This window comes from Solanum verrucosum, unplaced genomic scaffold, assembly GCF_900185275.1.
Source record: "Solanum verrucosum unplaced genomic scaffold, falcon-dt-bn FXZP01000235.1, whole genome shotgun sequence".
NCBI lineage: Eukaryota > Viridiplantae > Streptophyta > Magnoliopsida > Solanales > Solanaceae > Solanum > Solanum verrucosum.
In genome coordinates this window covers 2,301,921-2,316,067 of record NW_026019948.1, presented here as the reverse complement: position 1 = coordinate 2,316,067, position 14,147 = coordinate 2,301,921, and the positions used below count along the sequence as shown (strand labels likewise).

The following is a 14,147-nucleotide window of genomic DNA, read 5'->3' as shown; positions in this document are numbered from 1 at the left end:
AACTTGTGATCCAAAATAAATGATAGAAATTTGTGTGGCTGTAAATCATTTCATTAAGAGTAAAATAAATATTTTATAGTTAAATTGTTACTTTATATAGAAATGTGTCATTCTTTTTGGGATTGACTAAAAAGGAAAGTGAGTCATATAAATTGGGACAGAGGGAGTAATAAAATTAGATTCAAACGGTATCTAATGTTATTTGATTTGATACGAAATTTAAATAAGAAAGAAAAACTCTTAAAATATATTATATAAAATAAGTCATAGATATTTGTGCAGTTATATAGTGTTTTAGTAAGGGTAAAATTGACATTATAAATGTGTCATTATTTTTAAAACTGATTAAAAAAAAAAGTGAGTCATATAAATTAAACAGAGAAAGTATTATTGAGTATTTTACACTACTCCATTTATTCCCCAATAATGCAACCTCAAGCTTCCCATAAGAATATCGTGGTTTATTATCAACAAATTACACAAGTATATAATAAAACTAATGTGCAAAAATTCAGAAACAATGTACTCAAGTGGCAAAACCAAGTGAATACCTATGCTTTTAGACTATATATATATAATCTATCAAATATGAATTCCTTGTTCAAATTAGAGGGCAGTCATTGTGAATAAGTACATGTGCTCAATTTAAAATGTACAACTATACTAAAATAACAAGAAAAATGAAAAAGTACTATGCACTATATGTCTAGAAGTGTAGAAAATATGAAAATTGTCAAAGAGTTTTCAAGAATGTAAACTGTTATACAATACCCTATTGATTCTTTAAAGTTCATGGGATGACTTTTGGCTTTTTGTATGTAGACCATAAAAGCCAGCCACCATGACAATGAGCACAAGAGTGAACTATTTTTGTTTTAAGGTAAATGTTACTCTTGTCCGATAATTTAAGTGTCTTAGTTTGATTGAATTAGAAATTTAAGTAGTATAGACATTATTTCTTCATTCCATTTTAAAAGATTTAATTCAGGTCGGTTCAAATTAAAGATAAGGCCACTAAAGCCTCTCTTTTTTTTTTTTTTGCCTCTATGAAAGTTTTAATCTTAATTATTTAGATCTTAATCATTAAATTTATTTGTTTTAAATTTTGAATCTTAATCATTAAGTGCGTTTTTTTATTTTTATTTTACAATCACTTTATGAGTTAGAATATGTTTGAATGATTAAGATCTATTATAAAGTCTTAATATCATATTAAGATGTCTATTAAAGAATTTACACAAAGATGACAGGTCACTGCTACTCCATCTATTTTTATTCACTTACCACCCACAGGCCACAACTATCACCACCGTCAATCACCACCACCTACCATCCACAATCACCACTACCGTCAATCACTAAAATCAGTCGTTATCACCATTAGTCATCATTTGCAATCACCATCACCAATCATTATTTTATTACATCCATTAATCACTATCGATAATTACCACTATCTGTCAATATTATATACTGCTAACAACCATCGTCATTCATCACCCTTATTAACCAAAAATTAGATAGAATGTCGTGTTGGAAAGAGCAACAAAAGTTTCCTGCATAAATTTGGTGTTATATAAGAGGCATGGGAAAGACATGAGGTGTGTAATATATAGCTGAAAAAATATCAATCATTATTTGAATGATTAAAACAAATACCAGCTAACGAATCGATGGGCTACTCAATACTACCTGATGAACTAAAATAAATTTATGTTACTTCAATTCCAATTTTAGACCTATTACTAAAGCATGTAGCAATCCAAACAATATATAATGTTAGCACTAATTTTTGCAACATGATTGGACATCTTATGCAGGTTGCAACTCATCCAGGAACAGTATTACATAAGTCTAGGAATTAGAAAACTTGATTGTGTTCATTGCACATTTGATATAATCCATGTGATTCATGAGAAGGAACAAATTAAATTAGACGACACAACATTATTGCACTTATAATAATCAAGTTATAAAAATTGATGTAATTTAAACTTGCAGATAAATATGAAACTAGTGGATTGTTTGTATATATAAGCATTCACAAACTTGCACTGAAAACCCCTTATTAGACTTATTATTTCAACTTAAAAACGATGAAATTGTTCAAAATGTGTCGTAGTAAAGACAGAAAATGTTCTACATGAACATGAAGACGTAACATTTTCCATGAAATTACACTTTAATGTGGAATAGGAGACGCAAGCCTAAAATTACTTTCGATGCGAAATTCAAATTATGTCATATAAATCGAGACATAGAAAATACTAATTTCTACTTCCTACTACCTCATGAAGAGGTTACTATCATATAAAATAGCAACAAAGTATTAGTGAACCCTAAAACAAGTCGCATTCACATCAAGCTGATATTGATGAACAGAAAATAGAAAAAAAAATGCCGCCTTGTTATATTTGACTCACGTGCTTGAACACTCCCTTTTCCCCAAATTCCCTTCCTAATTATTACTTATTTAAATTCATCATTTTGGATTAATTTAAATAATCTATATCACTAATAATAAAATATCATCCCCTATTAAGTAAGAAGTTTCCTCAATCTCACGTATATATAAGGCTTTTAGTCATCAATTAAGCTTCAAACTTCCAAATAAGAATAGTCCAACAATAATAAAAAATCATATAACTCCATTCAAATTCTGAACAAATGGATTATTCATCATGGGATGATCTTCTTTTTCAGTATAATTCACTTCCATTTAACGTTAACGATACAGAAGACATGTTCCTTTTTAATCTTGTTGCTGAAGGATCATCGCAAGAAACAGTGAACTCGTCGTCTAGCTATGGAATAAAGGAAGAGGAAGTGACCTCATATGAAGAAGAAACAGAACGTGAAAAGGAAAAGAATTACAGAGGTGTTAGAAAGAGGCCATGGGGGAAATTTGCTGCTGAAATTCGTGATTCTACGAGGAATGGTGTTCGTGTATGGCTAGGTACATTTGATAATGCTGAAGAAGCTGCGTTAGCGTATGATCAAGCTGCATTTGCTATGAGAGGTTCGATGGCTATACTTAATTTTCCTGTGGAGATAGTTAAGGAGTCATTAAGTGAAATGAAGTGTAGATTTGATGAGAATTGTTCGCCGGTGATTGAATTGAAGAAGAGATATTCAATGAGGAGAAAGAGTGTGAGTAGAAGAAACAGAGCAAGAAAAGATGTTGTGGTTTTTGAAGATTTGGGTGCTGAGTATTTAGAGGAATTGTTGATTTCTTCAGAAAGTATCACAAATTGGTGATTTCTTTCCCCTGTTTCTCAGCTTGCTCTGTTTATATAATATTGAATTAGGACTTCATTTGTTTGATTGTTTTTTTTAAGAGAGGGAAAATGGGGAACGTCTCTCACCAACAACGTGAAAGTTCAGATTCCGCTTTTCAACTGCATTTTGTGAATTCATTGATGACTTTATTAATTTATGACTAATTATGTTTTTGATAAAATCTAAATGTAAAGACATGATGAAGAATGTTTATTTCACCAGAAATGTTGAATCTGTGCTAGCATTTGACATGGTCTCCATATTAATAATTAAAAAAAAAACAAAGTATAATAATCGACTTTCAATTGATTTAATTTTACTATATCCAAAATGCAAATAAAGGAGAAGAGGAGGATTAAAATTGAAAACAGAGGATGTCTTTAAAAGTTTTAATTTATGTGATTAAGGTAGAAGATGTTAAATTCTTAATTATTCGGGCATATAAATTTGTATAAAATTGAACAAGTAACACATATTCATAGTCCAACGTGACATATACAAATCTATCTTAAATGTTCTATCATTAAATCTTGATCATTAATTAGCATAAGCTCAATTTTAGCAAAATTTGATATTGTTTGGCAACAGGAGAAGAAGAAAACTTGCAAATTAAGTAATATTGCAGCCTATTACCAGACACGAAAAGCACTGAGATCTGATGGATTTCTGGCGAAGACCGTACAAAAAGTTGTGTGTCTGCACAATGTTACAGTCCATAAAAAAATTGAGACATGATCAGATCAGCAAAAGAGCTAGGAGTGCTATTTTTCATCAAAATGTTTCTTTGGAAAATATATGGTTATTTTTACTTATTTTCTAATATTTGTTAAATAGATAAAAGAAATTACTTCGAACATCTACATTTATATGTAATCTAGAAAAAAATGGGAAAGCAGTGGAAAGTGTGAATTCAAGGGTGGCTAGGGTTGGGAGTTGGGGGCGATAGGCAGTGGCGTAGCTAGAAATTTCATGAAAGATGTCCAAGAATTATATAAGCAAATTTTTTTTTTTGATAAATGGATGCACTAAAAAATTCAAAATCGAACTATGTACTATTAATATTTTTTTATGAATAAATGTTCTAAAATTTTAAAAATCAAATCGCATGATATGTAGCTTAATCATTTTTAAGTTTCAAACTTACACTAATCTCTAGTGACAACAACAATATCGAGACACGAAAAATGGAAGTAGAAACAAATGAGGCCTTCTTTTGTTTGCTTTTAACATTGTTGTACAAATATTAGAATTTTATTTCAAACTTTAATGAAAAGAAATAAAAAATCAAATTCATTGAAAATTCAATTAGCTTTATTAGATTTTTAAGTTAAAGATTTATAAGAAATTTACTAACTCTTAGACAATTAAAGGAATAATAAAATATGAGCTCTTTAAAAAAATGACTTGCTTTTAACAGCGTTATACAAATATTAGAATTTTATTTCAAATTTTAATGAAAAGAAATAAAAAGTCAACTTCATTGAAAATTCAATAAGCTTTATTAGATTTTTAAATTATAGATTTATAAGAAATTTACTAACTATTACCTTAGACAATTAAAGGAATAATGAAATATGAGCTCTTTAAAAAATGACTATAAAAGATAAGTTACTGCAGGGATTCAAACCTGTGTGTCAAAGCTCTACAAGAGAGCCTCCATGTTGACACCCAATTTTGACCCTATGCAATTCGAATTAATTATCGAGATTCTTCAATTTCAAACAATTTGAAATAATTGTCTTTGAAAAAAATCCTAAAAAATATATATATATATTTTAAAAAAAAATCTCTTTCTAATTAGTTTTGGTTACTATTTTTCAGAAATAAATTATATAATTTTACATGTTGGTTTATATAAGTCTCATCTTTTATATAAATATTTAATAAATAGCCTAAAATAATGTTTAACGTAATTACACATTTATTTCTTTGAATTAGTGAATTTTATAATTTTGAATAATTAGTTCTATATTTCAAAGCAATAAATAAGTTTTGATAATTATTTTGTCTTGTTTAAATTAAGAAGCTCAAATAATTAATCGATAGTTATTCATCTTATTTTAATTTTTTGCCGAATTGGTTATCTGACTCAATTTGGCTACATCTAAATTCATATGATTAGAACAACAATTAAAGTGGCCAAATTTTAAATAAAAAAGGGGTCATCCTTTTGTCTTAAAACCGGTACACATATCCACGCTTTCACGATCTCTTTCTCCTTTTTTCAGACGCCTCCCATCCCTTTCTTCTTCCCAAAATCGCAAAGGTCAATAGTAAAAGCCCTAATTTCTTCATCCGCCCATCACCTTGTCAGTTCCTCTCCTTATTTTCAAAGGCTACAGACCTCGGAACAAGATTTATTGACTTTGGCTGAGAGAAATCTCACCTAAATCTGATGTGGATCAAGAAATATCACATCGAACCCAGATTTTCAGGGGTATGTTCTCCTCTTGCTGGTTTTCCCTTCCATTATCTCCAATCAATCTCTCATCTCCCGAAAAAACGGCTATTTTGAATTCAAATCTCTTTTTTTTTGCTATAAATAGTGCCATTTAAAGATACATGGAAAGAGGAGGAAAATCACAGTGATATAGATTCATAAGAAGAAATTTTGATTTCATTAGTTGATAAATTAAGAATTTCGAATCTCGGGTTTTCGTCTTAAAGCTCTTTGTTCTTTGTCATTGGAAGCTTTCGTCGGAGTTCTTTTTCACGTGGTGGTGAAATAGTTCGTTTCAACTCGTCGTCTCAAGTTCGTTGCCCATAACCAGGTAATCTGCTTCTGCTATCTCTTTAAATTCCCGATTTTGCATTGTGTTTGTTTAAGTATTTTAGTTGTTTTGATTTAGTCACTGCTTAATATGTAGATTAATGGGTACATGTCATATAGTTGTATACATTTAAATATTGGTATCATGGAAGAAATTAGCTTAATTTTGAAGTTTTGCTGGCTTTATTTTCCACATAATTGAGAGAATTTAAACGTTTGTTTCTTACCATTAGTTGATTTTCATTCCAACTCGAATATATTTGAAAATGTTAATCAGGCACTGTTTAGAGGTTGTTTTCATGTCCAAACATAAAACATCTCTTTGTTTTCCAATGGACGACTTTGGTTTCAATTTTAAGAAGTAAAACTAGTAGGAATCTTAAGACTTTTTGCTTAAAATCTGTTCTCCTACTGCCGACGGGTTAACTCCTGTTTATATCTCTGAATCTGCTGATTTTGGTAGTGAATTCAAGTTATTTCCATTGGTTTTCTTCCACAATCTTGGTTTTATCTTGGTCTGTATTTAGCTACTGCCTATAACATTTTGCCTAGAGCTTCTCACTATTCTACGTCACCAATAAATAAACTGATCTAAAATTAATTGGTATGTCCTCGGGTTATTTCTAGGATCGAACTGAAGTGTCATGTCTTTCATTATTAACCATGTACTTCATTAGTTGTTTATTTCCAAAACAGTAGTTTAGATTTCCTATTTAAATACTTCATGATATTGTAGAATCTCTTTATAGGTGTGGTTGACTAGCTTGTTAATTGATTTAAAGAATCCAGTAGCTATTCAAATCTGTGTGATTAGGACTTTAACATTACCATGGATCTTTCAAGTATGTCTAATAATTATCTAATGCATGTCTTCTTTGTGATCCATCCTTAATGATCCCTAAATTGTCAAAAATATATCGTTACTAGCTCGCTTTGCACCATTAGCTCTATTCTACAGAGATATATAGACCATGATCCGTGATTGTAGAGTGTTGGGTTAGACTTCTTAGTCACCATTTGACCCCCTAAAAGACTTTAAGAATGGTAAAGGTTATTTATTGAGATGTATTTTTATTTTTAGCTTAAAGATCCTAAAATATTTATGTACTTCCTCTGTGTTCTCCTACTGTTTTGAAATCTCCATATGGCACTGACTTTGTTTAGATAGCCTTAAGGGATTAGTGTTATTATCCTTAGTATTTTAATATGATTAAATCATTACTGATGCATTTATCACAGTGATGTATCCACTATTTTGTTTAGAAGTGACTGTTGATTTTATTGTATATGAGGAAAACATTTATTTTATCTTGTTTTGTTAGTTCATTCTCGCCACTAATTTCTTACTTCTCTTATGCATGAACTCCCTTTGAACGAGTCCAATGGACTCCGTCTTCACCCTTTCCTTCATCTTCGAGTCAATCTTCATCAAGTCGTTAAAAGGGAAGCAAATATTTGGGTTAAAACCCAAGTCACACAATGCTAAATTGCAGCAGCCTCAAAGGACTGGAAACCCAGATACAAGCCTCCAAAAGTCCTAAGATGGACAATATACATTCAATATACGCTATATGCAGCTGTATACACTTATATACAGGTCAAAAACGCAAAAATACAGGGCTAAGGTGAAATATAAGTGTTCGGAAGGAAGAGATACATGAAAAGAGCCTATGCACACGCTTATATACACTAATATACATGAGCTGTATACCAAAAACGGGTTTTGTTTAAACCCCAAAAAGAGTAGCGAATTTGCCCCAAGAAAGGCCCAAATTCAATTTCTCCCTTACGCTTTAATTATTTAATTGCGATTACTTATTATTTGTTGTTTAACTCTAACTTTAGAATTTTTAATTAACTTAGTTGAATTCCCCAAAAGACAAACTATTCATCTGAGTTGTTTTGTTTCTAACAAAACTTATTTTATCAACTTTTGTATTTTCATTTGTAATCTTTAGTCAAAAAAAAAAAAAAAAAAAAAATTATTAGTTTAAAATAGTTTTTTTCATAAACCAAAAACTGACTCAAATAAAAAACCAACTAATTTAAGTTTTCGTTAAAATTCTTATTACTTGTCTCTAATTCAAATATTTCAATTAAGGTCCCATTTTTCTTAAAAAATAAAAATTTGCTATTTGTTTAACTATTTTCTCAAAGTTAATCTAATAGTGTAAATAAATAAAATTTACTTACTTAGTCAATTTCTCAAAAAGGTTAGTCAATTAATTTAAAATGATTCTCATATTATTTCAAAATGAATTAAATAAATTCTAGTCAATCTAGCTTCTTTGTAAAATTTTATTCACTTGCATTTTAATCCAAATGTTTCGTTTTAAGGTTCCTTTCTAAAAAATAAAAAATAAAATAAAATAAGATGTGTCATTTATTTAATCATTTTCTCAAAGTTAATATCGTAAGGTATTATTTTTATGTAAAATCATTATTAATAGTCAAAGTATATTTTAGTCAAGTCGCAGGTCAACCGCATGTTAGCGGGCACTTCGAATGCTTAAACCCTTCTCGAAGTGTAAATTGAACCCCGAACCTTCTTTGGTATTTTCAAATGATTTTTTCTGTTTAAATCTTTGAAAATTAAAGTTTTCTTAATTTCTTTAAAAATTAAGTGGCGACTCTTTCTAAGTATTTTTCTCGAATTGTTTTATACTTAGAACATTTCAAAAAAAAGTAATTTTTCTAGAAATAGTTAAATTACGGCACAACACTCCAATCGCTGAGCCACCGTAGCTTATTATGACAAGGGTGTTCAAAGTATTAAATTTAACAATTTTGAACAAGATTTTACTTAGGTGTACTCAAGACACTATAGCTCCGCCCCTGGCGATAGAGTTAGGGTGGACTGAGAAGAGATAATGAATTTGAAATATTCATATGGAACCTGATTTACTTTCTTTCATTATGAAAATCATTTTCTTTATTTTTCTAGAAATTATATTTTTCAAAACAATTTCACCGACCAAACATGAAAAGTTGAAAAATAATTTCTTAAAATTCCTCTAGTTCCAATAGCAGTTCTCCTAGAGGTCAAAGTTCAATCTAGGTTGACATTAAAAGAGTAGTACTATTGAATAATAGTCCTTCGGGATGACTCAGTTGATTTAGAGGGTGGTCATCTATGTGGACGATGCGGGATCGATCCTCTCTCAATGCCTTCTGAGTCGAACTTGTTGCATAAGGCTTACCAAGTGCAATTTACATTCTCTGGTGGTTCGCAGACTATTACCCAATACGCACTTTATTATCCTGGAATTTCCCAAAAAAAATTATATTTATATAAATATCTTTAACTTATTTTAAATTATGAATTTCAAAGAAAAGAAGTTCATTTTAAAACTTCCATTCAATCAATATACATAATTTTATTTTTTTTTGATCAACATATACATAAATTAGAACTGAGGAACTAGTAGTAAGCTTTTGTCCCCTAGTAAGTAACCCTCTGTTTCTTTTTCTTAATGAGGAAGGTCTAATTTCAGAAGGCCACTAGGGTTAGAACTAAATCTTTTTTTTTTTTCATCAAAATAGTATGAATTGTGATCTCTTTGACTATTGGGAAATACCTTTCACACTCACATTTTTATATACTTCACAAATACATTACATGGAAAATCGTTGATTATATCTAAAAAAACTCAATGTTATGTCTTTGTTTTGTTCATTTATGCTGGTAGAGTAGGCTGGACTTTCATGGACCTATTTGGGTTTCTATATTGTTTATTACTTTCTTTGTTTCAATTTAGGTGACATTTTTCGTTTTTTCAAGAGTCAAACAACTTGAGTTTGACGGGAAATTTGCATATGGAATCTTCAATTTTTTGAAATGAAATTTATATATTTGTAAACTACATAAAAAGTAATATAAGTTACAAAATTGATAATTCAAAATGTTTAAAAGATATATGAAAAATTTACGATCAAATCGGAAAAAATCATTATTTAACTCGTTGACAACACGAAAAAACCAAAAACTCAGCCTAAGAACCATAATTTTTTTTTTATAAGGAGTGTACAAATATGGCGGCTTGCTGTGTGCTCTGTTCAGAAAGCAAGACAAATTTGTACATACATCTTTCACCAATACAGCAATACCTGCTAACTCAGACAGACAAAAAAGGACCTGCAGCACTGCCACATTCCCCAGAACTTTTAAAATGACAAACAAAAAGAATTTTGAATATATATATGTTGGTTTCCAAGAAATCAATATACTAACAATTCTTGCATTTTCTCAACACTATGGAGCTAGCAAGAAAAGAGTTACCCTTTTACTTACATTTTTGGGTTCAAGTCCATGGATTACCAAATTTCTCTTTCACCCAACAAAATGCATTCATGATTGGTCATTTTTTAGGAGAGTATTTGTGTGTTGACAAAACTGTTTGGGGTAAGTTTATGAGGATTCGGGTCAGATTGGATATTAAAAATTCACTGGTTACTGGATTTTGGGTGATGCCCAATATTTGGATTCCTTTCAAATATGAAAATTTGGGATTGTTTTGTTACAAATGTGGTCGTATTGGAAATCATCAAAACACATGTAAATTCCCACCTGGGAATGGAAAGTTTGGTCCTTGGCTGCGTGTTGAAAGTTCGGGTTTTCGTAGAGTAATGGAGGAGAATAAGAACTCCATGATTGTGGTTGAGAAAGAAAATTTCACATTGATTCCTTCACCAAATCTATTGGCATGGCCAGAAGTGGAAGATGATCTTGAAAATACTATACCACCAATGTATGGTTTAGCTTGTTCTGTTTTTTTTTCTTCTTCTAAGTTATTTAAAATTTATGGTACTTATTAGTTTTTGCGTGTGTATGTGTAAACAGGAATGAGTGGGCGAGGTTGACGATTAACGGAGTTGATTCGATTATTATGATGGTGAATTGTGCAGTAATAGCATACCGAGTAGGAGAGGCAAATGAAGTTAAAGGTTATGGCTGGTTGATTGTCATGATGGCTGCTTATTTCTTCTACTTGATGCTCAAATTCAATGTTATGGTCCAGCGTATCGGCTTCTTTTGCAGTGGAGGAAGCACCATGGTTGAGTATAGTCAAGTGGCTCAGCTGAAGGATTTGCTTATCTTGCTCATGTTTTGTGTTGTCTTTCTTGTGTCTTGTTGATTTTTGTTCTTTTTTTAGCCTTTAGTTGATGTTTTGCACAAAAAATTGACACTTAGATGGCTATGTCCTGTTTGAAAAATCTATGAAAGACAAAAGACTCCTTTTTGGTTATGGACTAGGTATGTACTGTTGCTTTCATATTTCTCTTTAACAGTTTTATCCTGTTGCTCGGACTATCCAAAAATGAAGTCTCACCCATGTTGTATACTCCAAAAATGCATTACTTTTGGAGCATCTGACACACACCTTGTGGCGTTTTTGAAGAGTCTGAGCTACATAGGTTTTATCAATCTTCTAGTTAGTTCATGACAAAATAAACTCAAGGAGCATAAATAGTGAATCAAACTTTGAAATAAAAGAAAATTAAGAAGATATGGGACTTGAATTTCTACTGTAAGATGTTCTTGTAGCATATACTAAAACGATAGAAATACGTATCTTTTACAGTATAATGTAAAGACAAAAGGGAATCTTGATACAACTTTATTCTTATGAGTAAGATTATATATATATATATATATATGTAGGAATCTTGTGTCTGCATTAGGCGCGAACATAGGGCGAAGGAATCAAGAACAAGTTGTTTTTCCTTTCAAGAGTATTGCCAAATTTCTCAGTCATGTCTAGTTCATGAGGGTTCATTCCATTTGGAAGTTTCCAATCAAAATGGTATAGTAATAGAGCTATACTAAGCTCAACAGTAGCCATTGAAAATGATAACCCTGGACAAATTCTCCTTCCTGTGCCAAAAGGCGTAAACTCGAAATGTGCTCCAATAAAATCAAGGTGACTATCATTAAATCTCTCTGGATCAAATATTTCAGGATTTTGCCAATAGTTTGGATCCCTTGAAATTGCCCAAAAATTGACAAGAGCCATTGTGCCTTTAGGTATAACATAGCCATTAATCTCACACTCTTCCCTGGATTCTCTTGGAGCTAATAATGGAGCTAAAGGGTGAAACCTTACTGTCTCCTTAACAACCATTTTTATGTATTTGAGTTTCTGAACATCGGCTTGATTGATTGTAGTTTCCTTTCCTTTGAATACTTCTCTAACTTCATCCTGTGCTTTCTTCATTATTTCGGGATTTTTCATTAGTTCTGAGAAAGCCCATTCCATTGTTGATGCTGAAGTTGTAGATCCTCCTACAAACAAGTCCTGCATATCCAACAAAACTAATTAGTACCGCGCAAAATTATTTCTCAAGAAAGAGGAAAATCATGTGTTGGTTGGATATAACAAGTATCTAGTGAAATAATCGAGGTGTATGTAAGTTGCGTCATTCAACTTACAATGATTATAGCCTTGATATTATCCCTTGTGATAGGAATTGAAAAATCTTGGCTCTTTTGAAGCCTTAATAGAACATCAACTATATCTTCTTCTGAGGTCTCACTATTTTGGAATTCATGTTCATTGATAATTTCTTCTAAAAGAACATCAACCTCATCATGCATTTTCCGTAATTTGTATTTTAATCCACTAATGAAATGAATCATCTTCATCGATGGAAAAAGATCCGCGAGATCAAACACTCCAGCTGAAGCAGCCACTGTTCTTATGATTTCAATCAAAGACCCCTGATTTTTACAAGCCCTGCCTACACTTGCTTTGCAAATGATCGAATTCGTGTACAAAGACAACGTTTCCGTCATGTTTATTGGACTACTAGTACTACCCTCAGAAGCAGAACTTTTAATTGAGGTAACAAGATTAGTTATCTCATTGAGCATATTGGGATAAAATGACTGAATATTTTTATGACTAAGTAATTCCTGAATACAAATTTTACGCATTTGTTTCCAGAAATCACCGTAGTTACAAAATCCTATATCCGCATGGTCATAAAGCATCTCTGTTCCAACCAAAAGCGTTGGTCGATTAGAGAAGTTGAGATCATGTTTTCTCATCACTTCTCTAACCATTTGAGGCGAGGACACAACAATGGCTTCGCGTTCGCCGAGTTTCATGTGCATTAAATCTCCATATTTTGAGGCTAATTTAGCAAGAGTGCGATGAGGTAGTAACTCAGATGATTGCCAATCAACAAGATGGTGTAAGTTTCCAATGAATGGGAGTTTCCAAGGGCCTGGAGGTAATTTTTTATTACTATTACACTCTTTGTACCATTTAGTAACAAGTAAAGGCAAAACTAGAAATAGAGCACAAAGAAGAATAGTTAGCTCCATTTCTATTGTGTAGTGAAAAAATTAATCTTAGCTGAAATTGGCTATGTTTATTGTATATAAAAAAGAATTGGTCACCTATTTATACAATTGAATTAAATCATTGTGTATGAATTAAGTTTTTTTTTTTTTAATAATTTAAGAGGCCCTCATGTCGAACCTTGTATGCGGCCAGCCTCACGTGGAATTTTAGGCTTCACTAAGGAACTTGATTACTCTAACTCACAAAAGGGAGTCTAACAAGTAAATTGAATAACCGACCAAAACAAAAGGGAAGTTTCTCTAGGGAATTAAGGCATGCTAATTATTTGAGTACAAAAAGTATTTATCAAATTTTTTGTTGGAAATAATATAGCTAAGTGGACGTGATTATAGTAGATATAAAGAGGAAATTTCGAAAATGATTATAGTTTGGGCTTACTTAGAGATTTATAAGTATAGTTTACTTGATTATGACTCATAATTATTTGCTAGAAGGAAGAGAGAGGCGGGCGAAATTGAGAGGTAAGAGAGAGGCGAATGAGATCTGGGAGAGAGGTGAGAGGTAAGAGAGAGGCGAATGAGATCTGGGGGAGAGGTGAGAGGTGAGAGGTGAGAGAAAGGTTGAATACATGTTGTATTCATTGATGTATCATGAATACAATTGTATAAAAAAAACTATCGTATTTGTTGATACAAATCATTGTACAAGTGTATTAACGAATATAATTTGTATCAACTAATACAATTTGTATCAAGTTCAATTGTATTAACGAATTTAATTTGTATCAAGTT

At 31.2% G+C, this 14,147-nt stretch overlaps 2 protein-coding genes across 2 annotated transcripts; one reads left to right on the top strand and one right to left on the bottom strand.

Annotated features, from left to right (window-relative positions):
• The first annotated feature begins 2,652 nt into the window (after positions 1-2,652).
• Positions 2,653-3,329, top strand: LOC125811146 (ethylene-response factor C3). Its single transcript, XM_049490654.1, has one exon. It carries the CDS (start codon positions 2,668-2,670, stop codon positions 3,256-3,258), a length of 591 nt encoding a protein of 196 aa, XP_049346611.1. The 5' UTR covers positions 2,653-2,667; the 3' UTR covers positions 3,259-3,329.
• Positions 3,330-11,727: 8,398 nt separating this feature from the next.
• On the bottom strand, positions 11,728-13,376 carry LOC125810956 (premnaspirodiene oxygenase-like). The gene is made up of 2 exons (XM_049490459.1): positions 12,480-13,376; positions 11,728-12,345 (listed from the first exon to the last, which is right to left on the bottom strand). Exons 1-2 carry the CDS (start codon positions 13,374-13,376, stop codon positions 11,728-11,730), a joined length of 1,515 nt encoding a protein of 504 aa, XP_049346416.1.
• Between the last annotated feature and the right edge of the window lie 771 nt (positions 13,377-14,147).